Genomic DNA, 22,542 nt, shown 5'->3' with positions numbered 1-22,542 from the left:
TTCTTTTTAAAAATATTTCCTGAAGACAAAGCAACATAGTGAGAAAAGTTTTAAATTTTCAGCTTTGGTTGGAGCTCTGTACCTGCCTGGCATCTAAGAAATAAAAAAGAAATACAGCTGGGCGGTGGTGGCGCACACCTTTAACCCCAGGACTTGGAGAGGCAGAGGCAGGCACATCTCTGAGTTGGAAGCCAGCCTGGTCTACATAGCAATTGAGTTCCAGGACAGTCAGGGTTACACAGAGAAACCCTGTCTTTAACCCCTTCCGCCCGCCCCCCCCCCCAAAAAAAAAGAGGAGAAGAGGGAGGAGGGGAAAGAAATACACACTTTGGATGCTTGAGCTTGATAAGATGCCCGAAACTTAACACTGCTTTATCTTTTAAACCCTACTTAATAACATTACTTTGGAGCCAGGCTGGGCAATGTCAGCATCCCTAAACATCATGTACCGTTTATCTTTGTCTCCTGTACCCTTCTCATACTCCAGTCATGTTCATCTGACTCTGTGAAGCTCTGAAATACAAATATTGAGAAGTGGAAGCCAGAAAGAAAAATATGAACCGGCCACTTAACTCATTAAACATTTACTGAAGATCTTCTGTGCTCTGAGAGCGGTTAGGTAGTCATTTGAATCTGACCCTGGAGGAGTGGCTCCCTCACAGTCTGTTGAGCTGGCAGTTCATGTACATCAGTAGTCACAGTATCCTGTGAGAACATTTGATTCAAAGCTCTGAATTCCTAGGGGTGGAGCGTGGAGAACTTGACTAAGGGAGGAGACTGTTGACTTCTTGGGAGGCTATAGAAGGAATATTCTAGTTAGGGGGCGTGGCCCGTGGAAAGCAGGGAGAATAGGAATTTCAGATAATACCTGGAGATGAGTGAAAAGGTTTAAAAGCCAGGTGTATACTAATTGTAAAGACATGGTATAATAGAGGAAGGCTTCTTCAAATTTTAATGGAGTGGAATGGCCAAATTTGTGTCTTACAAAGAGCATTCACATTGGATGATAAATTAGAGATGATAAAATCCTGAATTGGAAGTGGCAGAACACCAGTTAGGAAGTTGTTGCTTGATTAGAATACACACCTTACTTACTTCACAATGACATGACCCATAAAATGGGATGAAAAAGTACGGGGTTATTAGGTTCGGAGAGCAGGATTGTTCCTTGATTAGGTGTAGAAGACCTAGAGAAGTTTCATCATTAAGAATTAAGGATGGTCATGAGTGTCCGTGAGAAGTCTTCAGTTCCAAAATGTGGCCCCCAGATCAGCCATGCAGACTGGAGTGACAGCTCTACAGTACAAAGTCCCCAAGGACACTGGTGCTTTCAACATCTTTGTCCCACTCAGTAAGTTCCTTTGGAGTCCAAGATGTCTGGATAGGTTCTAGCTGTCAGAGTCAGGAGGCAGAATGGCAGTTTCTAGGAAGGGGGGAAGGTGTAGGAGGATTATGTGTCATGTAAAGAAACTCTTGCAGAAAATTGGTACTCAGGCTCTTTGTCCTATAGCAGTGACTTTGTGTATCTTTTAGATGTTAGAACTATACATTGAAGCCGTTTATTACGTGCCAGTTATACCTCAAAAAAGATCTTATAAAAACCCACTCAAGGCTAGCAATGTGGTTGTGTGGTAAAACATTTGCCTAACAGATGTGACGCAGGGGGTTTAGTCCCCCTGCACCAAGGAATCATTTCCCCGCCACCCTCCCCCCCCCCCAAATTCAAAACTACTTTAAGAAAAAAGGCAGAGAACAAAAATCTGAATCATGTCTTCATATCTTCAGAACATGAGGACTTGTCAGATAACGGAGCCATAAGGCAGCAGAAAGCTGTCACCCCGCCCCCCCATGACCGGTGCTTACAGGGATTTTTGTTTGCAAAAGATAGGAACTTTTGAGAATAATGAAGACTAATGATTGGGCAGATTAGGTGTTTAAAATTCACGAACTGATAGTGTGTAACCTCACTGGTTACTGTATGAATCCTTTTTTTTTTTTTTTTTTGGTTACTTGTAGCAATAGTGTTACAGCCTGTAAAAATTTGAACAGAAAGGCTTATCTCACCTTACCACTCTGGAGCATACTTGTTTGTAAATGTGGCACTTTCCCAATATGTCATTTACAAGGAGATTTTCAATATAAAGATTTTAATATAAAGAATATTGACTAGCATTGAACAAATTACAGCATATATAGAAGAATCAGCTCTCATAATAAACCCATTCAAAGCTAAGGTATTGGAAGCCCAAGTTAATTTGGTCCATGAATGTTACATTCTAGGGTTTTTATTTGTTAGAAGGAAAGAGTCTAGGATGTGATAATGGCGTATGTGGAGTATGCCTGTTAGATGTACCTCCCTGAATACAATCTCTTTTGGCATTTGAAAGCCTTACAGAAAGTCACAGGTTGCCCCCTCCCCACCCCCCAACACGCTGAGTTACCAACATTCTATTGCTGATTGCAGGAAACTATGGTATCTGCCAGGTGCTAGAAGGGAAAGGCTGGATCTGATTTCTTTTTATTTGAATGGATGCTGTGTTGGTCAGGCCATTTGGGAACAAAGAGCAGAGACTTAAAGCCTAGCTAAAAGGGTAACACAAGAATGTATATGAATTCCGGAGAATTCAGATATGGTGGCGCTTGGACTGCTCAAAGGCACCAAACCTAGGGAGACTCAGGTTGAGATGGCATCATACACTGCACTGGCCGAGCCACTGGACCAAATCTAGCACTATCTCCAGTGCCTGGAGTGGTGTCGTAGAGCAGTGACAGGCCCCAGCACTGACCTGTTGAGTGAATGTGAGTTACTCTGGGAAAGTGGTGGGATGAAACATGGTAACTAACTGAAAGCACTGGTCATCACGGATGCTGCTCCCGTGCGAGCATATGTCCATGAAAGCACTGGTCATCACGGATGCTGCTCCCGTGCGAGCATATGTCCATGAAAGCACTGGTCATCACGGATGCTGCTCCCGTGCGAGCATATGTCCAGTGCTGCCAACAGCTCTCTCTATACATGCCACTTGGATACGTTTGGCCCGGTGAAGGGATGGTCATATCTTTATTTCATTGTTAATAGCATGTGAATCTGCAAATGGTGACGTTCTCAAAGCCATGCCCAATCCTACACTGGAGAGCTGGAATTTAAACCTGGGTGCACTTGACACTAAGGGACAGACTGAAGTAACCCTGTGTCATGGGTTATTAAGAAAGACTTTAGAAGCTACTCTTTTTAGGATTACACTTTTTAAAACTTAATGATAGCCTGGTCTGAAATAGCAAGAATCATTTTCCTTAAGTTTTCCTTTCCAGGGCTAGTGAAGTTTTTATTTAACTAAATACCTAAAGTCTTACATTACCAAGTTACAAGTGAGGTTTAAAACATTGGTCCTTGAGTGTGTACTTTCCTTCCTATAAAGAACATGAAGAATGATATAGATACCATAAAGAACTATAATAAAAAAAAAGACTTTATATAGGGTGTAAGACAGATGGTGAGTTGTCCTATAGATGACTTGAACCTTATTTATTTATTTTTTTTTCCTGAGGGATGTGGGGCTTGCTGGAGATCAAGGCAGCCTCACACATTCTAAGCCAATGTTTACATCTCTGAAATGATTAAAGCAAGGGATAAGTAACACATCATTACAGGTTAGATGATGTGCCCCCCTTGTCTCTGGCATTCTTTTCATATTTTGAAACATAGGGTTACAGATTTGACAGTTCATGTTCCTCTACTAAAGTATGGTAAAGTGCACTGCACCTTGGTTAGATTTTGGTGATAACTGATTTCATAAACTCATCCTTTCAAATAGGTATCAGTATTACCTGCAGCTGAAGAAAGATATTTTGGAAGGAAACCTTCCCTGTACGTTAGAACAAGCCATTCAGCTAGCTGGCTTAGCTGTTCAAGGTAAGCAATGCATGTAGACTGATAATTCTACCAGATTAAGACATATGTTAAAAGAAAAACAGTAAAGTGTTCTGAAAGTAACTTATTCTCTATATGAATTGTTATAGTATTTATGTGTTGGTGGAATATTATGCTGTTAGCTGGGGGCTTTATTGTAGGAAGACCATTTCTTCAATGAAATATGAGACTTGTGGACATTCTAATTATGTAACATGTCAAAGGAGCAAACATTTATGTATATGTTTGTATAGCAAAATGAAATAATTTAACATGCTAAGTGTTAATGTCACTCAAGACTTGACTTGATCCTAGTATTTTGGAAGGAAAGAGCTTTCCATCAATGAGGCTCATGAAGTTACATTCATTTATATTTCAAGTACATCTCATTTCTTTGATTTCTCAAATTACTATTCCAGATTATAGAGCATCACCACTTGTAATAGAAGTTTTGTGTTTCACAAATGTCTTTTAATTAATGCTCGAGGGAAATTTTTGCTTATGCATTATTTCAAGTGGTACCAGGCAATTAACATGGAAACGGGAATTTAATCAACAGAAAAAGTAAGCTGGCCAGGGTGGCACATACCTTTAATCCCAGCGAGGAAGCAGATCTTTATGAGTTCCAGACTAACCTGTTCTACATAGAGAGTTCCTGGCCAGTCAAAATTACACAGTGGGACCCTGTCTCAAAACAAAACAAAACACAAAAGAAAGGAAAACCGATATAATTCTTCCGGATACTAGCAGGCACAGATGCCTGTCATCCTGAGATAAACAAACGTCTGACATGGTGGTACTCCATTCCTTACATGCTGCCTGCACATCTGCATACAAGCATTCTCGGTGTTCCATCCCCTACCCCACTTGGTCCTCTCCCAACACGCTTGAATCCACCTAATGGCTTTTAAAAGATACTCTTGAAAACCTACTCTGTTACCCGTCAGACAGATTTGGCTTCCGAATCATAAGCTTGTCAGCCATATTACTTACTGATTTTTGTTGTGCGAATGTGTTGTGAAAGTTAAAAGCAATTAACATGTGGATGTTTATCATTTTGTGTAGCTGATTTTGGTGACTTTGATCAGTATGAATCCCAAGACTTCCTTCAGAAATTTGCCGTGCTCCCAGTGGTAAGACTTCTTTTGGCATGCGGCCTTTTTTTTTTTTTTTAAATACATGGCTTATTCCTACACTCTTAGCAAGCCCTGAATGTCCACGTGGTAGATGCTCTAAACAGGACTAGCATTACAAAGTCAGTTCCCTTTCATCAACGTCTTGTGTGTCAGTATTTCTCTGTTTTAGTCTTCTTGGTTTTTGTGAATTCACAGGAACTGAACAGTGCTGGTTAGGCCTAGCAGTAGTGGTGTACGCCTTTAATTCTAGCACTAGAGAGACAGAGGCAGGCATAGATTTCTGTGAGTTTGAGGCCAGCCTTGTTTACACAGTGAGTTCCAGGACAGCCAAGGGCCAGTGCTACATAGCAAAACCCCGTTTTGAAAGACCCCCCCCCAAAAAAAAGGAGGATGGGGTGTTGGTTGCCATCCTGTGCCTAAAGACATTCTTTACTTTGGTCTGTGTCTAAGGAGAGGGATTGTTGTTTTTTTTTTTTTTTTTTTTTTTTTTTTGGTTTTTAGTTCTGGAGAATTGCAAAGTTAATGTGGGGAACCCTGCCTTTGACTTTCTGAATTCACTGTTGAAAAACCAAATGTGAACATCTCACTGAGACAGCCGAAGAGGGTGGAATGTTCTCCTGAGTGGGTGGGCTAGCACTGAGCTCAGAACTGGCTGATGAGTGTTACCAACCTTAAAACTCAGCTGAAACTTTCCCTGGGAGGAGCCGAGGAGGCAGGGCAGGCAGATCTTTTGACTCCTGAGCAGAAGCCATTTCATTCATTAGATACATGATGGCTATATATAAAAGCAAAGATCCCAAATGTTAGTACCGGTCAGAAGCTTGCCTCAAGTGGAAGAGTGGTCCATTCTTAGAAAATGCATACGCTTACTGCTGTGTGTTTCCTTCAGGGGTGGCTCCAGGATGAAAGCGTGCTGGAAGAAGCCACCCAAAAAGTGTCCTTACTACATCAGAGATACAGGTAACACCACTTGTGTGCTAAATTTTCGTGCAGCTTGTTTGCTGTTGTAGTGACATTTGTATGTGCCAATTGCTGCTCTAAATACATACAGCCCCATCATTGCAACCATTGTCCATCTTACCAATGAGGAGATGGAGGGGATTGAAACAGCTAGTCATTGCCCCATATAGCAAGTGTGATGGTAACTAACCCTGTGTAAATGAATTCATGTTTACAGTTTGTTTTTTTACAGTTCTGCCCTCCAGGTGCTCTTTCTTTTGTCTGTCTGTCTGTCTATCTACCTATCATTAACTAACCCTGTGTAAATGGATTCATGTTTACAGCAGTTTGTTTTTTTACAGTTCGGCCCTCCAGGTGCTCTTTCTTTTGTCTGTCTGTCTGTCTACCTATCATCTATATATCTATCTATCCTCTCTCTTTCTCTTTCTCTCTGTCCTCTTCCTTCCTTCCTTCCTCCCTCCTTTCCTTTCTTCCTCTCTTCCTTCCTTCGTTTTTTTTTTCTTTTTGTTGTTGTTGTTGTTTTTGTTGTTGTTCTAGGAGCCTGTCCTAGAACTCGCTCTGTAGAACAAGCTAGCCTCGAACTCACAGAGATCCACCTGCCTCTGCCTCCTGAGTGCTGGGATTAAAGGTGTGTGCCACCGACACCCTTTTTAATAGTGCTAGAATTTGAACTCAGGGCCTAGTACATGGTAGGCAGACACTTCACCCCTGAGCTACATCCTGTGCCCTTGAGATTTTTGAGAACCAGGTTAGCCTCAAACTTGTCATCTTGCTGCCCCGCCTCCTGAGTGCTGGGCTTACAGACACGCATCACATGACACTGCTCCCCTGCGGGCTTTCTGAAGCAGCATCTCTGTCCTCTGGGAAGCAGTGAGGAGAGCCCTCATGCCTGCTGCCCTGACTGTCCTTGCCCGTACTTGTCTGTGCTGGTCCATGTTGACTTTCTTTGGTGGTGAATCCCTGTTGACTTTAAAAAAAAAATCTAAGATGTTCACTCTTATTCTAATCCAATACACAGCATTCTGGATACTTTATATATAACCACATTCCCATAGCTCTAGTATTCTTTAAAGAGATCATTGCCTCTATCTTAGAGGGGATGGAAACTGATCTCACAATGACTCAGGTCTCTGGTGTATGTAGAAGTGGCTGAAAGTAGATATGTCCGTATAGCCTTTAGTCTTTGCCTGTAGTCTCTTTCTGCTCTTTCTGACCCTGCTGGTTGCTAAAGAGTAAGCTTCCAAAAGTATCACCCTCTCATCTCTTCCTGCATTCCTTCCCAAATGCTCAAGGTCATGTTCTTGCTCTCCATAAGTTGCTAATCATACTTCTACCTCTATTTCTACATAAACCATTTTTTTCCTAGTGCAGTTGATCCTGCTTTTGCACTTCATTTCATTCATTTGTACTTTTATTTAAGCAATAGAACTTAAGAACCTATCCTCTCCTTTCCAAGAATTCATTCCCAGCAATCTTAGGCTAGGCAGCACAATAGTAACAGAAGAGTGGATGCAGTAGATGAGGTGTAGATAGAGTGTGTTAGAATTGCAGGGGCAGGGACGGGCGTTAGGGGTACCCAGAATCTGACAGGAGGAATGGTACAGACACCGAGCCCTGAGAACACTAGTGATTACTAGGCCCATATGTGGATGATAAGGATATGATACAAGGCATCTACATTCACAAAGGTTCAAAGAGATGCAGAGAGTCTGGGATGACTCTCTGGGTTTGGTGTACCTTGGGCCCATGGGATGGGGGGAAGGCACCAGATGATGCTGGAGAGGTGAGGCCATGCATTTAAGCGCCCTTCCTTTCTCTGACCCTTCCAGTGCTGGTCCAGTCTTCTGAACTAAGGGTTTGCATCTAGCCTCTCCTGCCCTTATCTCTTATATTTATCATTTAGTCTTTAAAAAACGTTCTCTAGATTTATCAGTTTTATTTATTTGTATGAGTGTTTCCTCAATGTATGTGTGTGTGTATCACATGAAGAAGGCATCAGATCTGGAGCTGGAGTTACAGATGATTGTGAGATGCCATGTGGGTGCTGGGAATCTAACCCGGGTTTTCTGGAAGAACAGTCAGTGCTCTTAACCACAGATTCATCTCTCCAGCCCCATCATTTGGTTTTCGAACCAACATTCTTAGTATTTATTTCCTGATATTTTAGGGCAATTAAGCAACTGCTTGCTAGTTTAGGTGAAACCCCTGCATTTGCCTCGAAGATATCTTGGGAGCTGCTTCATGTCTTGCTTGTCCTCATGCTTGCCTAAAGCATTAGGTTATACATACATGCCCTCCGCATTAAGCATAGTGTGTCATAGGTAGTCAGTTTTTGGTAAATAGTAGAGGATCAGTATAACCAAGTACAATTAATTATAGCCTGGAGTGTTTATAACGTCCTATTCCAAACTGATATACAGCTCTTAAGGAAAGCGTTATTTAAAAAGTGTACATTTGGGAGCAATCTCACTAACATCTTTTGGGTTGCAGAGGGCTAACAGCTCCTGAAGCTGAAATGCTCTACATGCAGGAAGTAGAGAGAATGGATGGCTATGGAGAGGAGAGCTATCCTGCCAAGGTAAGTATGACTACCTAAAGTTCAGTTTAGCGAGGTGGGCATGGCTCTGAGTGGTGGCTGAGATAAGGAAATCATTTGAAAATAGAATAGGAAATGGAGTGAGGTCCTGTTGAAAAGAGATGAGGCAGGGGAGTGAAGGGGGACAGATAAATAAGACACTTAGCTATTTGAGAAAATAGCATGGCTGAGGTCTTTCTTGACCACAATTTTTTTTTTTAGTAAAACACAACCTTGTAACCTTGCGTTGTAATCTGTGCTTTGGTTGGGTCAGGAAATAGACTTAAGAAGAGTCTAAACTTGGCTCGGGGTTAAGGCACTTGCCACCAAGACTGATGACCTGAGGTCGATCCTGGGATTGCCACGGTAGAAGGAGAAAACCAACTCCCACAGGTTGTCCTCTGACCTCTACATGTGTATTGGCATGTGTGCACCCACATACAAAGTAAATAAGTAAACATCATAGTGAAAGTATTTTTAAAGACGAGAACAGACTCCCCTGTTTGCTCACTAGCAAGGTGATGAGTTTGCACCATTCTGTCTTTCTGAGTGGTTGCCCTGCAAGTCTTCTCTCTGGGAGACAAGCTCGGTGAAGTGGATGCATTTGTCCTCATGTACTGTTCCCCAAGGGTTTCTTCCTCTTTCTCTCCCTGTAGGACAGCCAAGGAAGTGACATATCCATCGGTGCTTGTCTTGATGGCATCTTTGTGAAACATAAGAATGGAAGGCCTCCTGTAGTATTCAGGTATTCTGTCTGTTTGTTGTAAATACTTACTACAGTAGTTATTGCTGCCAGGTCTCCCCTAAGTTCTCATTAGAAAATGGAGGTACTCTTTTCTCTAGAGTTAAATGCTACCCAAGTACAGTGGTTCACTAGTACGCTACTGTCTTCAAAACCAACTGTGAACAAAAGTACTCATGATGGATGCTGAAAAGTGTGACCCTGTTGTGACAGAAAAGCCATTCGTTATTTTGATTTTTTTAAATTTGTATTCTGGTTTCGGGAACTTCCTATTCACTATGGAAATCTAGGCTTTCTTTTGACTTTAATGTGTAACAAAATTACTAACATGCCAACATCTCAGCAAACCTCAATTTTTGCAAAGCTGACTTCCCTCCAGTTATGAAAAGCAGTGCTGTTCGTTTGTACAAATCTTGGGGCGTATGTGGTAGGAAAGCACAGTGATGGGTAAGGATGTGCTGATAGTGGCATGCAGTTTCTGAGAAGTGAATTACAGATGGCTTAAGATTACTTCGTAGTATCCTGGGTTCCAGTGATATCTTTTTGGACATTAATATTTTATTAATTCTTTGAGATTTTCATATCTCCGTATAATCTTTTTGATCATATTCACCCCCTGCCCTATTTCTCCCCCTAACTCTTCTCGAATATACTCCCCAACTTGGTGTCCATATAATAACATATCTGAAACCTGTGGAGTCCATATGCGCATGGGTATGGGGCCATACATTGGAGCATCGTCAACCCACAAGACGCCATACTCTTAGAGAAAACTGACTTTCCCTCCCCAAGAAGCCATCAACTGTTAGTAGCTCCTCAGCTAAGGATGGGGATGGGTTTGATCTTGTGCAGGCAACCACAGCTACTATGAACTCACAAGTGACAGCAGCCCTCTCATGTCTAGAAGACACCGCTTCACTGCATTCCTTCCTGACCTTTGGCTTTCAGCATCTGTCTTCCTCCGCTGTGATGGTCCCGAGCTTTGGTGGGTGGTATGTGATGTAGGTGTGCCATTTGTGGTTGAGCACTCCACACACACTTGTTTTCTGCACTGTGACCAGCTTAAGTTTCTCTGTTAACTACCTACCATCCACAGCACCAACAAAGAAACTTCCCTGAGGAGGTCAGAGGGTGGCACTAATCAGTGGGCATGGACATACCAATTCGGAGGGCAATTTGATCCTAGGACCATTTAGCAAAATGGTAGGATCTCTCCTGGGGCCAATAAGCTCCCCAACCACGGCTTCTTGCCTGATTTATAGTACAAAGCCTGTGGTTTTCTCCTCTTTGCCCCTTGTGGATCTAGCCTTCACTTCATCCAGAAACAGTTGGTTAGCATGTACCATTTGTGACACTACTACACCTGTAGGCATATCTTGCCATGCTGGTCATTGTAGCTGCAGCATTCATAGCTGGGTAAGACTGCTGATGAGGTCTCCGCCTTGGTACCCTGCATAGCACCTTCAGGCACTGGGAAAGCTAGCCAGCAGAGAGGAAGTTTCCTGGTCAGTACCAACATGATCTCTTCCGTTTGTATCTTAAATGTAGTAAATGAGGTTATGTTGTTCACCTTTACATGTAATTCCTTAAAATCTGTAGTCTTGGAAAGTCTGTTAGGATTTGGTGAAAATATTTGCACTTTTACTCTATTTGAATGATCAGTTTAAACAAAGAAGACGGTTCCTGTTGTTTTCATGCAGTAGGGGGGGGGGGTGTCTACCACTGTTACCTGCTGATTCCTTTGTGTCTCCCTTTCACTGGGTGCAATTAATCAGAAACCAGATGCTGTGCGGACTGCTCGTGTAATCTTCATCTTCATAATAAATCAGGGTAGCAGATATCACCCCAGTTTTCACATGAGATGACGGAGGCTTAGAAAAGCCAAGTGATTGTTCAAGGTATAGCCAGGTATAGCCAGGTATAGCTAGACTAGGACTCAGGTTGTCTACGTAAGTCAGGGCTCCTAGGCACTGTATCACCTTGCTTGCTTGCTTGCTTGCTCGCTTACTCGCTCACCCTCCCTCCTTCCCTCCTTCCCTCCCTTCCTCTCTCCTTTTCCCTCCTTCCTTTGAAATAGTTCCTTTTCTTCCTTCTATTTTCTACTTCATTCTTGAGAAGTGGTCTTCCCCTTTAAGAACATTTTCACTAAGATGACATCGCTTCCTTCTCTTCTTTGGGGCCTGAGTGACAGTGACCACAGAGAGCAGACATGGCTTGGGAAGCAGAGCCCCAGGCCCGTGCCTCACAGCCTGTGTGTGGCTGCCTCCTGAGTCAAGTGCGCTCTTGTCCCCGACCTGGTATAGTGAATTTTCCCAACATGCTGAGCTGGGGGCACAGGGAGAGGAAAATGGATCAGGGCTTCCACTCAGACAGCAGGACTGACAGCACCCAGAGGCCAAACGGAAACTAAAGGCATTCAGTTGGTTGCTTTCTTCACTGCACAGGGATTTTCAAATTCTCCTCATTTAATACTATGCAAATAATCTTTAGGTTTAACTTCTGAGCACTAAGTCAGTAAGTGAACTTTGACTTAACAAATTTTAAGTAAATATAATACAAGCTGAATATCCAGAGTCCAAAAATCCCCAATTAAAGATGGGGGGTGGTGGCAAGGATAGAGTGCGTGGTAAAACGCTTGCCTCATGTTTCCAGGCCCTGGGTTTGCATCCCCGCACTGGCGGAAGGGGGAAGAGTTCACTCTTGCTTCGTGGTCAGGAGCATTGGATTTCCAGGTTAGGGGCTCAGCCACTGCTCTATTGCAAACATTTCTAAACTTGCGGAGTTAGCCACACTTGTGATCAACGGTGGTCTTCTTCCAGTCAGTTTCCTTCTGATGACGTACACAGCCAGGCAACAAAAACCAAGTCTGTAAAATCTGTAAAAGCCGAAGATGATAAAGTTAGGAGATGTAGGGTAGATTTCATGTCCTACTGGATACATTCAGAACAATTAATTTCTTAGTTCCTGAGCACTTAGCATTCTCTTCCCCTAGGGGCTTGTCAGAGTGCTCGCTCACCCCCTTGCTTTGTCCTGTTTCACAAGCAGTTTTCCCGCCAGCCTGGTCCCAGAGCTGCGTCAGCTCCCAATAACACACAGAGATGCTGTATTAGATATAAAGCTGTTGGCCTGTTACTAGTGTTTCTTATTGGCTGGCTCTGTCTTAAATATTAACCCATTTCTATTAATCTGTTTCCATGTGGTCTTAACAGAGAGAGGGGCCAGACCTCTTCTTTCAAGTCCCTACATCTTGACTGTCTCTACTACATCTCCCAGAATCCTCCTTGTCTCCTAGTCCCGCCTATCTTGCCTTCCTGTTTGCCAATAGGGCTTTATTCATTAACCAATAAGAGAAACATATTTACAGAATGACATCTCCCATCAGTCCTGTGTATCTTTACTGCATCCCAGGATGTTTGATTTTGTGTTTTCTGTTGCTCTCCCACTCTCCCAAGTCCCTTTAGGGACTGTCGCTATTTTGATTGTAGTATCCCTAGGACCTGGAACAATTATTATCATTGTGATAGTAGTTGCCCTTTAAAATGTTTGTTTAAGGGAAAAAAATGTTTGTTCAATACATAGTTGAGGCCTGAGCTGCAAGCTGACATAGGAGTCTTTGATTATTAAGCCAATCAAGCAAAGTAGGTGTGTCAGTTACTTTTCAGTCGCTGGGATAAAATACTATGGCCAAAATCAACTACAGGGTGTTTATTTTGGCTTTACAGCTCCAGAGGGTTAGAGTCCATAATGACAGGGTAGGCATGGAGGGAGGTTTGGTGGAAGGTGGAGAGGGCAGGCTGAGGTCACAGAGCTCACACACAAGTGGAACAAGGCTATACGCTTTCAAAGCCCACCCCTTCCTGCAAGGCTCCCCCAATAGCACCACCAAGAAGGGGAGCAAGTGCTCAAATGCATGAGCCTATGGAGAAACTTCTCATTTAAACCACCATCTGAGCCTTGTTGTGTCTCCCAAATCCTCATTTTTCATTTAGTGCACATGCCTTTATTTTTTAGCAACGAGCTGTTGTCATTTCAGTTAGAAAATGCGTGCTAGCTGATAAAACTATTTGTTTGGAAAAGGATTAACTGGTGTTATCTCATGTACCCAGCTTAGGGGGAAATCTGTTCCATCTCCCAGTGTACTTATGCGCACTCACCATTCTCTGCTGTTCTTTAGGTGGCACGACATTGCTAACATGTCCCACAACAAGTCCTTCTTTGCATTAGAGCTGGCAAATAAAGAGGAGACCATCCAGTTTCAAACTGTGAGTGAGCACAAGGAATCTTCATGGGGTGCTTTTCATACAAGTTAGCAAGTTAGCATTTCCGAGCTCCCTTTTGTGTATTGGGGCAGGGAGTGTGGCTCTAACTTAGACCCTCATAATTCTCTGTGATGTAGAATTTTATGTCTTACATTTTACAAAATGACGCTTGGCAAAAAAGTAGTTGCTCATTAAATATTGTTGAGTAAATGAGACTCTGTGTTCCTAGTCTTTGATCCAAGTGACTTTTGAATTAAGTGTAAAGAGTTGAAGTAGAGGAGAAGGCAAGCCTGGCCACCATTGCTGTGAGCATCTGTGTAATGCTGCCCGTGGTGCTTGCTTTTGCTATCTTAATAAAGGCGACATCAAGACAGAAAAGCAGATGTTCAGTTGGAAAAGCCTTAGTGTCATTTCTCAGGAATAAAAACTGATATTAGATAAAGGTTTGACATTTTCAAACCAAGTGTGTTTTAAGATTCCAAATCATTTAGAAACTGTTGAAGCAGATTATTTTGTTTTCACTATTAAATTCTTATAGCATTCCTAAGTTAAATGCAGGGCTGGGAAAGGGAAGAGTGAATGTGGGCGAGAAACGATGTAGACACGATAGATAAATCACCGGTTACGTCTTGTCCTCTGGCCATTCTGCATTGTGTTTCCTCTGCCACTTTGTGCATGTTCCCTTTGCCAGGAAGACATGGAAACCGCGAAGTACGTGTGGAGACTGTGTGTTGCGCGGCACAGATTTTACAGACTGAACCAGTGTGACCTGTGAGTATCCTGTTGTGGGAACTGTAGGAAATAATTGGGAAATGGCATTTATGTATTTGTTTGGTACATGTGTCAGGGGGCACACGTAGAGGAGGGTCAATTCCCTCCACTGTATGGGTTCTAGGGATTGAATTTAGCTCCTTGAGCTTGGCAGCAAGCCCCTTGTACCTGCCGAGCCATCTTGTTGGCCCTGATTTCCAAGTTTTAATCTGACATGATAGTCCTTTTGCTTTCATTGAAATTACATTCCACTTTAGAATTGGGAAAACATTTTCTAATAGCTATAATATGCCTCTAAGGTTTCTCTCAACTAGTCCCAGCCCCCTTTTATAACAGGACTTTGCTATATAGCCCAGGCTGGCTTTGAATTTGGGATTTTCCTGCCTCAGCCTCCTGGATTGTGAGCATGGTCTACTATGCCCAACTTCTGTAGCACTAGAACCATTATAATCCTTGAACGTTTAAAAAAAGGGGGGGGGGATTTTTTTTCTTTCTTTTCTCTCCTTTCTTTTGTGGCACTGGGAATTGAACTCCATGTTAGGCGAGCTCCCTACCACTCAGCTATAGCCCCCAGTGTGAGAATAGGATTCTTTTTGTTGTAGTTTTGTTGGGCAGGATCTTACAATGGAGACTTGGTGGGCCTGGAACTTGGCTATGTAGACCAGGCTAGTCTTGAACTCACCAATATATCCATCTGCTCATCTCTGCCTCCTGAGTACTGGGATAAAAAGCCAACTCGTCTGGCTCGGTAATAGTATTTTTTATAGCTTTTTAAATAATGTCCTGGTCAGCATTTTGACGAAAGATTTACCTTTTAGTATAAATGAATTGCACAAAGGAAGGAGTTCTCTCTGACATGTTCACACATGCATATAAGCATCCTTGTTGATAGTTACCCTCTCATACTCTCATCCTAGCTACTCTCTCCTCTCCCATCCCAATCCTCCATACTATTGGGCTGTTTGAGACAGAGTTTGCTTTGTGGCTCTGGCTGGCTTTGTACTCACTATGTCACCCAGGGGGGCCTCAGACTCGCAGCAATCCTCCTGCTTCAGCATCCCAGGTTGTGGGGTTATTGGCCTGAGCCACCCCTTGCAGCTTCCCCTTTTGCTTTCCCCACCCCCACGTACCTGTCATGGAATGAGAGAAAACACACGATACTTGCCTTTGTGTGTCTGATTTCTTTTGCCTGGCACAGTGGTGTCCTATTTCTAACCACTTTCATGTACACAATCAATTGATTCTTTGAGGCACGGCCACCTTTTCTGCTGTCTGCTCTGTCTCTGGAATTTGTGTATGAAAGTGTTAAAATGATCCAGGAATTCTGGATCTGGGAAACCCCCGTGGCTGGCCGGGCTATCTGAAGATGAGCGTTTGTGACATGATTTCTGCATATAATAATTATATCCAAATAACAATTTGGGACATGGCCATACTGTTTCCATTTTGGAGCTTTTCATAAATTTAAGACCATTTGTTATAAGCCATCATCACCTTAGTTTATTTCTTTTCTTGAAAATAGAAGCTATAGCCATCTTGAATAACCACTAAATGCAATACCCTCAAGTAAAGCCTATATTGGACTCTGGCTAATGCCTTTTAAAAGAGCATATGTTGGCAGGCCACCATTTAACTGACTTTAAAATTCAGCGAGAAAAGCAATGAGTATGTGTGGAAATTGTTGTAGTCTTAGAAATCTAATTTTTGGGATATTGCCAAATGTGAGTAAGGAACTACTCACATTAACTACATACTTTATTCTTGTATGGAGAATATTTGATTCTCTTTAGAACTACTAAATATGGAGGATTATTTTCCAAATTTTGTTTCTAGTTTCTGCGTATCTAGGAACTACTAGCGTAATTGTTTAAGAGTCATTCTGTGCAAAATAGATCTATTATATTGAACATATTTGTTTCCTAGTTAAGCAAACAAAGCTTATACTAGTAGCTTTTCACATTTTGGTGGATAAGAAAGCTGAAAATAACTTCAGTTTTTATAGCTATTTCTTGAAGGCTCTCAACACAAATCTAGTGGGATGTTAGATTTATATGCACGTGCTTTACCCACTGAGACATCTCACCTGAGAAATATTCCCTGAATATTGGTTTCTGTCACCACCCACTGTGCCATTCATATGCTCAGTACACAGTTGAGGACTGCCTGTATGCAGTGCTGGGTACTGGTCAAACAGTGGGTTTTCCTCTTCCTCCATGGAACTTATGAGTTCACTGGGTTTGGGGACTCCGCTCAGGCCTCTGGCAGACCTGCTCCTTCAGATGCTGGTTCTGTCACTTGTTTGCCATGTGACCAAGTGTGATCTCCTTAATCTAAGTATCACTTTCCTCATTTGTAAGACTGGACCTCCCTGATGGCGTCGTTCAGATTCCACGAGAGATAACCACGTGCAGTCTGTCCAGTTTCGCAAAGCAATATCATGTATTTCACTCGAGCTGACAGCCAGCCTTTCATTATCTTCTCCAGTGTGCACACATTCTAGCGTTAGCTGCCTCACTTCTCAGCGGTACTTACCAGCCCAGGAAGCATCCCAAGAGCCAGCGGTCATTTCCTTCTGTGTGGGAAGCTGATGATGGCTGGCCTCTCCTTGAGCTGCACTCAGAAGGGCAACGAGGACAAAAAGAGGCAGACAGTTAGAACTAGCCAGCATCAAGGTTGCCTAGCTTAGACTGTTCGGCGGGTGCACGTGTTATCCCTTTGTTTCATTTTTCAGTAGAACTGGCTTCTGCTTTTGCCTTCCCACTGGATGCTGCCAGCAAGATGCCAGTGGGTAAGAGTGGCTGCCTCTGTTCCCAAGCCACACATCACTGGCTTCTGTACTTCACCCACTGAAGATGTAGTCTTATCCGGGCTGCCCAGCTGTGAAGATGTTGCTAGGTGTTTGTTGTTAGGTGTACTCCAACAGCAGCTCCTTCCCCTACTTTGGAATTGATGCTGCTTTTTTGGGGGTCGGGGACTGTTTCAAATAATGGTTTCTCTGTAGCGTTGGCCGTTCCTGGAGATAGCTCTGTAGATCAGGCTGGCCTCCAGTTCAAAGATCCACCTGCCCCTGGCTCTCAAGAGCTGGGACTAAAGTTGTGTGCCGTCATACCCAGATTTGATGCATTTAAAAGCCCGGTTCATCTAGATGGTGAGCCATCGAGAGACTGAACTCGCCTAGGTTGGACCATGGCGAATACCCAGAGGCAAAGTAAGTTTCAAAGCATCAAAAATCAGTGTCTTATGTATATTTAAGGGGCACTCCAGAAAAATACCCATGTGCACTCTGCAGGCTTGAATCCTTGACATGATACTGGGAAGATGTTAAGTGTCTTTTGGAAAATAGAAATAGCTACACAGTAAAGCTCTAAAGTTTACTGCCTAGAAAAGAAAGGAAAAGGAAAGAAATGTGTATTATTCCCCAGCAACCTGGATACTTCCCAGGCATAGGAAAGGAAGTTGTTTAAAGAAATTGCCTAGTCAGGCAGATCTCTGTGAGTTCAAGGCCAGCCTGGTCTACAGAGCAAGTGCCAGGACAGGCTCCAAAGTTACACAGAGAAACCCTGTCTCAAAACACAAAAACAACAATGAAAGAAATTGCCTAGAAGTGCATAGTAATCACCTGTCAAGAAGAACCTAATGTCCAACAGTTTTCTCTATTTTAAAGGTCCTGTGAAAATAAGCTAACATTCAGAGTTTAATACAGACACCATTATCAGGGTGCTAAGAATATCAGGGTGCTAGTTCAGAAGAAAAGACACGGCCTTATGGCATGTTTTCTGAGTGAGCACGTTAATTTTGTTTACTTTGCGATGACAGAGTTTTAGTAACGGTCCTTAGAACCCTAGCCAATGCCATAGAATGTGTTAAGAGTCAGTCGTGTGTCATACAAGCTCTTGGTGAATGACAATGTCCTTGACAAACTTATGGGCGTTATCAACATTAGCAAGAATCTAATGCACATGCCATACCCATTCACACTTAAGTAAAACTAATGTAAAGAAAGAGAACTAAGTATATGTTCATGCACGCTAGCGTGCGCGTGCGTGTGTGTGTGTGTGTGTGTGTGTGTGCATGTGTGTGTTTGAACAAAGAGAAGCGTGTGCTTGTTTTGTTCTGGGGAAGCTGTGAAGTCCTACATTAGGAATTGACAACTCTGTTTTCTGTAATTTATGGCATGTTTGACCTTTGTCATTTGCTTTAGGATAGTTCTCATTTTACCTGTCTGTATCTCTTGTTGTTATTGTTGTTTTGTGACAGCGTCTCCCTCCGTCTGTATCCTAGCTGGCCTGTAATTCAGATAGCATCCAGGCTGGCCTCAAACTCAGAGCATTGCTCAAACCCCAGCACGCCTTAGCCTTTTGCATGCTGGAATTACCCGTGTGAGCCACCACATTGGCTTCCCTCCCAAGTCTGAGTTATTGTTGTAGACTAGGAAGCGTGTGTGTGTGTGTGTGTGTGTGTGTGTGTGTGTGTGTGTGTGTGTTTGCTGGGCTCACAGTTATCTTCTCCCACAGGCAAACTCAGACTGCCACGTTGAACCCAGTCAGGAGGGGCTCATCTTCCAGGATGTCTCTGGTAAGAGAAGGAACACGATCACCTCTTTTCTCTGAGTGACGCCACTTTAATTACAATATGCTTTGGGCAGTACGTTGAGTTTGAACCACAAGTGTGTGTTGATGTTTGATAATTTTTATCCAAAAAATAGAACTTCCATAAGTTGGACCTAATATTTATTGTACTTGAGTTCAACTGTTAGATACAACCAAATATTATGAATTTTAACTGGCTAACCTGAAATCCTATGTAGGTATTTAATTTACTTGGTGACTTTGTCTTATAGGGTTTGTAGCACATAAAAGCTTTTTCTATTGATGAGTTTAGACAAGGAGATTTGTATCCATTCCTTCTTGTTCATAACTTTTTGGATGCAGACTTCCTTGCTCTGTTTGGTGTCCTTGGTGTCAGTGCCCAAGGCTTGGCTTGACATGGGATGCATTGAAAATGGAAGATATGTGAAGGCCTCCTTCATTTTCGTAGATATATCCCATTTATAATACATTTAACTCCCGTAGAAGGAGTCCAGCAAAGAATGACTTTACCTTTTTGACATGGGCAATGTGTTTTAACTCTATGTCCAACTTTCCATTTCTTAGCCTAAACCCCAGCCCTATGCGATGCCTCCCCCACCCCAGCTGCATTATAATGGACATTATTCAGAGCCATTTGCTTCTTCCCAAGGTAAAGTACACTGAGTCTGCAAAGCCGTGCACAGTTACAGCTATGAGTAACTCCGTGGAGACCTAGAGATCTTGAAGTCTGGATGCTTTCTTATTGCAGTTGTACCCCAAATTGTCCTGATTATAGCCGTGCTGGAATCCCAGAAGAAACCATTGCATTCAGGTTCTTTCGTGAATGTACTTTGCTCAGCTGACCCCAAATGTAGCCAGTGGCAGCTCCCTAAGCTGATTCCTGAGTCCTGGAACCCTCCCCTATTAGTCTTATTTAGGCCAGGCTTCCCTTAAGTTTGTGATTTCCCAGCCTTCGTCTCCAAGTGATGTATTATAGGCAAGCGACACCACATCAGGCAACCGCAAAAGATACCCCGATAAGTTTTGTTTTATCGTTTTACCCCTGCCTGAAACGTCTCACTGTTACGCTATACACACTTGTCGCTGCTACTTTAGCTGTGTGAGCACAGCAGTGCCTCCATGCTGAATCTCAACCACCTGCAAGCTCTAAGCACCGAAGGCCTGAGAGGTGGGTGCGGGTGAGCAGTCCTGCATAAACAGGCTCGGACCCTCACTGTGGAAATAAGGCCTTTGTTCACCACCTGCTCACAATTATTTTGCTAAGAGGACATGCATTAGCATTTTGATCATGGTTGGGGAGCTGAGAAGTGCTTTCTGGATCTAGCAGAATGGCTGGACATCATTGTTCCAGGCCTGGGTCTGCCGCTCTGGCACCTCTTGGATCCACTGTCCACTCTAGAGGGGTCTGGAGGGACAGGAAGAAGGCGTGTTGACTGCACTTTTAGTTGTGACCTTCCATGCAGAGTTGAGGATGTCCCCACAGTGAGGAAGGCGATAGCAGAACAGGGCTGTGGTGTGGAGTGCAGTGTCTTCCGGGACTGTCCCATTCCTGTCCCCTCTTCTGTGCCCATCTGTACTTACACCATAGCCCCTCCAACCATGGGGACAGGGCTTCTGCCTTCTGTCAGTGCTGTTCAGTCTAGGATGGTCCTGTCACTTCCGTCTCTTCTTCAAACAACGGTTTGGGTTATTTTATCTTCCCTTTTTGACTGCATTCCATCAGAGAGTGATGTCTCCTCGCTCCAGCCCATTGGTTCCCTCTTAATCACTTCAGAGGCTTCCATACCCATAGGTTGTCCTCCTGTTAGTATTAGGTGGTGTCACAAAGACCTGTCTGGCATTTTCCTTCTCAGAGGGGGCTTCCACAGCAGCTCCTTCATGTGGAGTTCCTCTAAGGGTGACTTGGGTCTCATTTCCCATCTTGTCATCGTGCCCGTGTTCCACCCACACCCCATTTCCCACTGTCAAGACAGGTGGAGGCTCGCTAGCCAATAGTCGTCTCTCGGGAACTGGTGTCAACTCTCAGCGCTTGCTGGGAACTGGATATTAAATTTGACCTCGTTGCTTTACGCTGCAAGTCTATTTGTTTTAGTCCTTTATTATGATGAAGTCACTCTCTGGTCATGTGGGTTCCAAGATGCATGTAATTTACCCAGTCAGTTAAATATCCATAACCTGTAATGTCACACGCTATCTTTTCCATATCTCCTTGCTCTTGTCCAACATGGGTTCTTATCTTTTCGTACCTTTCACTGGCAGTTGCATCCTATGAGCTGTATCATCCCTAGCCTGTAGGTTCATGCTCCTCAAGACTCCCTTAGCTGGCCCTTCTCATCTAGCTTCCTGCTGTTAGCTTGCTTTTCTCTAGCTTGTTCTATTTGAGTGGATCCTGGCTTTTCCCTGTACACCTGCACCCCCCGCCCCCCGCACCCTTATCCCAACCGCCTTCCAGTCCACGTGCTACTGTTCAGTCAGGATGGTCTGATTCTGCTGTGCTAACAACGTTTTAACCTTCAGTGGCTTTACTTCTCCATCAGAGTTCCTGTCCATTGTGTTCTGGCAGGTGGGCTCTGTTCCATGTCAGCCTGAATCAGGGTCTCAGACTGGAGGGGCCTTTTCTCTCTGTAATGGTGTAGGTCAAGGCACTGGGGGAATGGGAGGAGGAGCCCTCAGAAACTGGCTCTTAACCCTCTGCTTGCTTTCTCCTTCCTGTTACTAGTCACAGGTATGTGCTTGTCACCATGGGATGAAGAGGTATAGTCCTGTGTGCTCTTAGCCTGGAGGCAGGGACACTAGGTGGGGAGGTGTCACACTGGTCTAACCTGGGTGAGGGATCTGTGACCAAAAAAAAAAAAAAAAAAAAAAAAAAAGTAATCTAGAGACTTAGCAATGGCTGAGTGTCCTGAAGATGGGGGGCACAGGATGCAGCAGTGGGGTATAGCAGGAGACAGGCTGCGGGACTGGCTTTCTCAGAGCTGTGCACACCCCAGAATGCAGTGTGCCCACCCCGGAATGCAGTGTGCCCAGCGGGTAACCAGACACCACACCGCCACGGCGCTTCTGAATTACCCAAACAATGCTTCCTGGAGGTTATTTTCATTCATTTTTTAATTTTATTTTACATTCCAACCACCATTCTCCCTCCTCCTCCTCCCATCCCCTCCTCGCCTCTCCCCCTGCAGCCCACACCCAGTCCACTCCTCCTCATGGGTAAGGGCCCCATGAGGAATCAACATAGTCTGGCACAGTAGGTTGGGGCAGGGTCAGACCCCTCTCTCATGCTTTAAGGATGAGCATAATATCTCACCATGGGGAATGGGCTCCAACAAGCAAGTTAGCTCATATACTGGGATTATATCATGGTCCTATTGCCATTGAGCATGGCATCTCACCCTAAGAAATGGGCTCCAATAAGCTGCCTCATTTACCAGGTTTGTATCATGGTCCTACTGCCAGGGACCCCCCTCTGATAGTCCATGCATCACAATTGTCTCCCACATATGGAGGGCCTAGTTCAGTCCCCTGGAGTCTCCACAGCTGTTTCTGTAGATTTCATGAGTTTCCACAAGCTTGGTTCAGCTGCCTCTGTAGATTTCTCCA

General features: G+C 43.7%; 1 protein-coding gene across 3 annotated transcripts in view; it reads left to right on the top strand.

Annotated features, from left to right (window-relative positions):
• Ptpn21 (protein tyrosine phosphatase non-receptor type 21) overlaps positions 1-22,542 on the top strand; it is a 59,728-nt gene that overhangs the window by 22,680 nt on the left and 14,506 nt on the right. For all 3 annotated transcript variants that reach the window (XM_051196432.1, XM_051196434.1, XM_051196433.1), the window contains exons 4-12: positions 3,816-3,913; positions 4,976-5,043; positions 5,936-6,006; positions 8,497-8,584; positions 9,238-9,326; positions 13,498-13,585; positions 14,274-14,353; positions 18,868-18,928; positions 19,507-19,591. In XM_051196432.1, coding sequence (XP_051052389.1) covers positions 3,816-3,913; positions 4,976-5,043; positions 5,936-6,006; positions 8,497-8,584; positions 9,238-9,326; positions 13,498-13,585; positions 14,274-14,353; positions 18,868-18,928; positions 19,507-19,591 — 728 coding nt within the window. The remainder of the gene's footprint in view (positions 1-3,815; positions 3,914-4,975; positions 5,044-5,935; positions 6,007-8,496; positions 8,585-9,237; positions 9,327-13,497; positions 13,586-14,273; positions 14,354-18,867; positions 18,929-19,506; positions 19,592-22,542) is intronic.

The sequence above is a fragment of the Phodopus roborovskii genome, unplaced genomic scaffold (genome assembly GCF_943737965.1).
Source record: "Phodopus roborovskii unplaced genomic scaffold, PHOROB, whole genome shotgun sequence".
NCBI lineage: Eukaryota > Metazoa > Chordata > Mammalia > Rodentia > Cricetidae > Phodopus > Phodopus roborovskii.
This window is presented reverse-complemented; position numbering and strand designations above follow the sequence as displayed.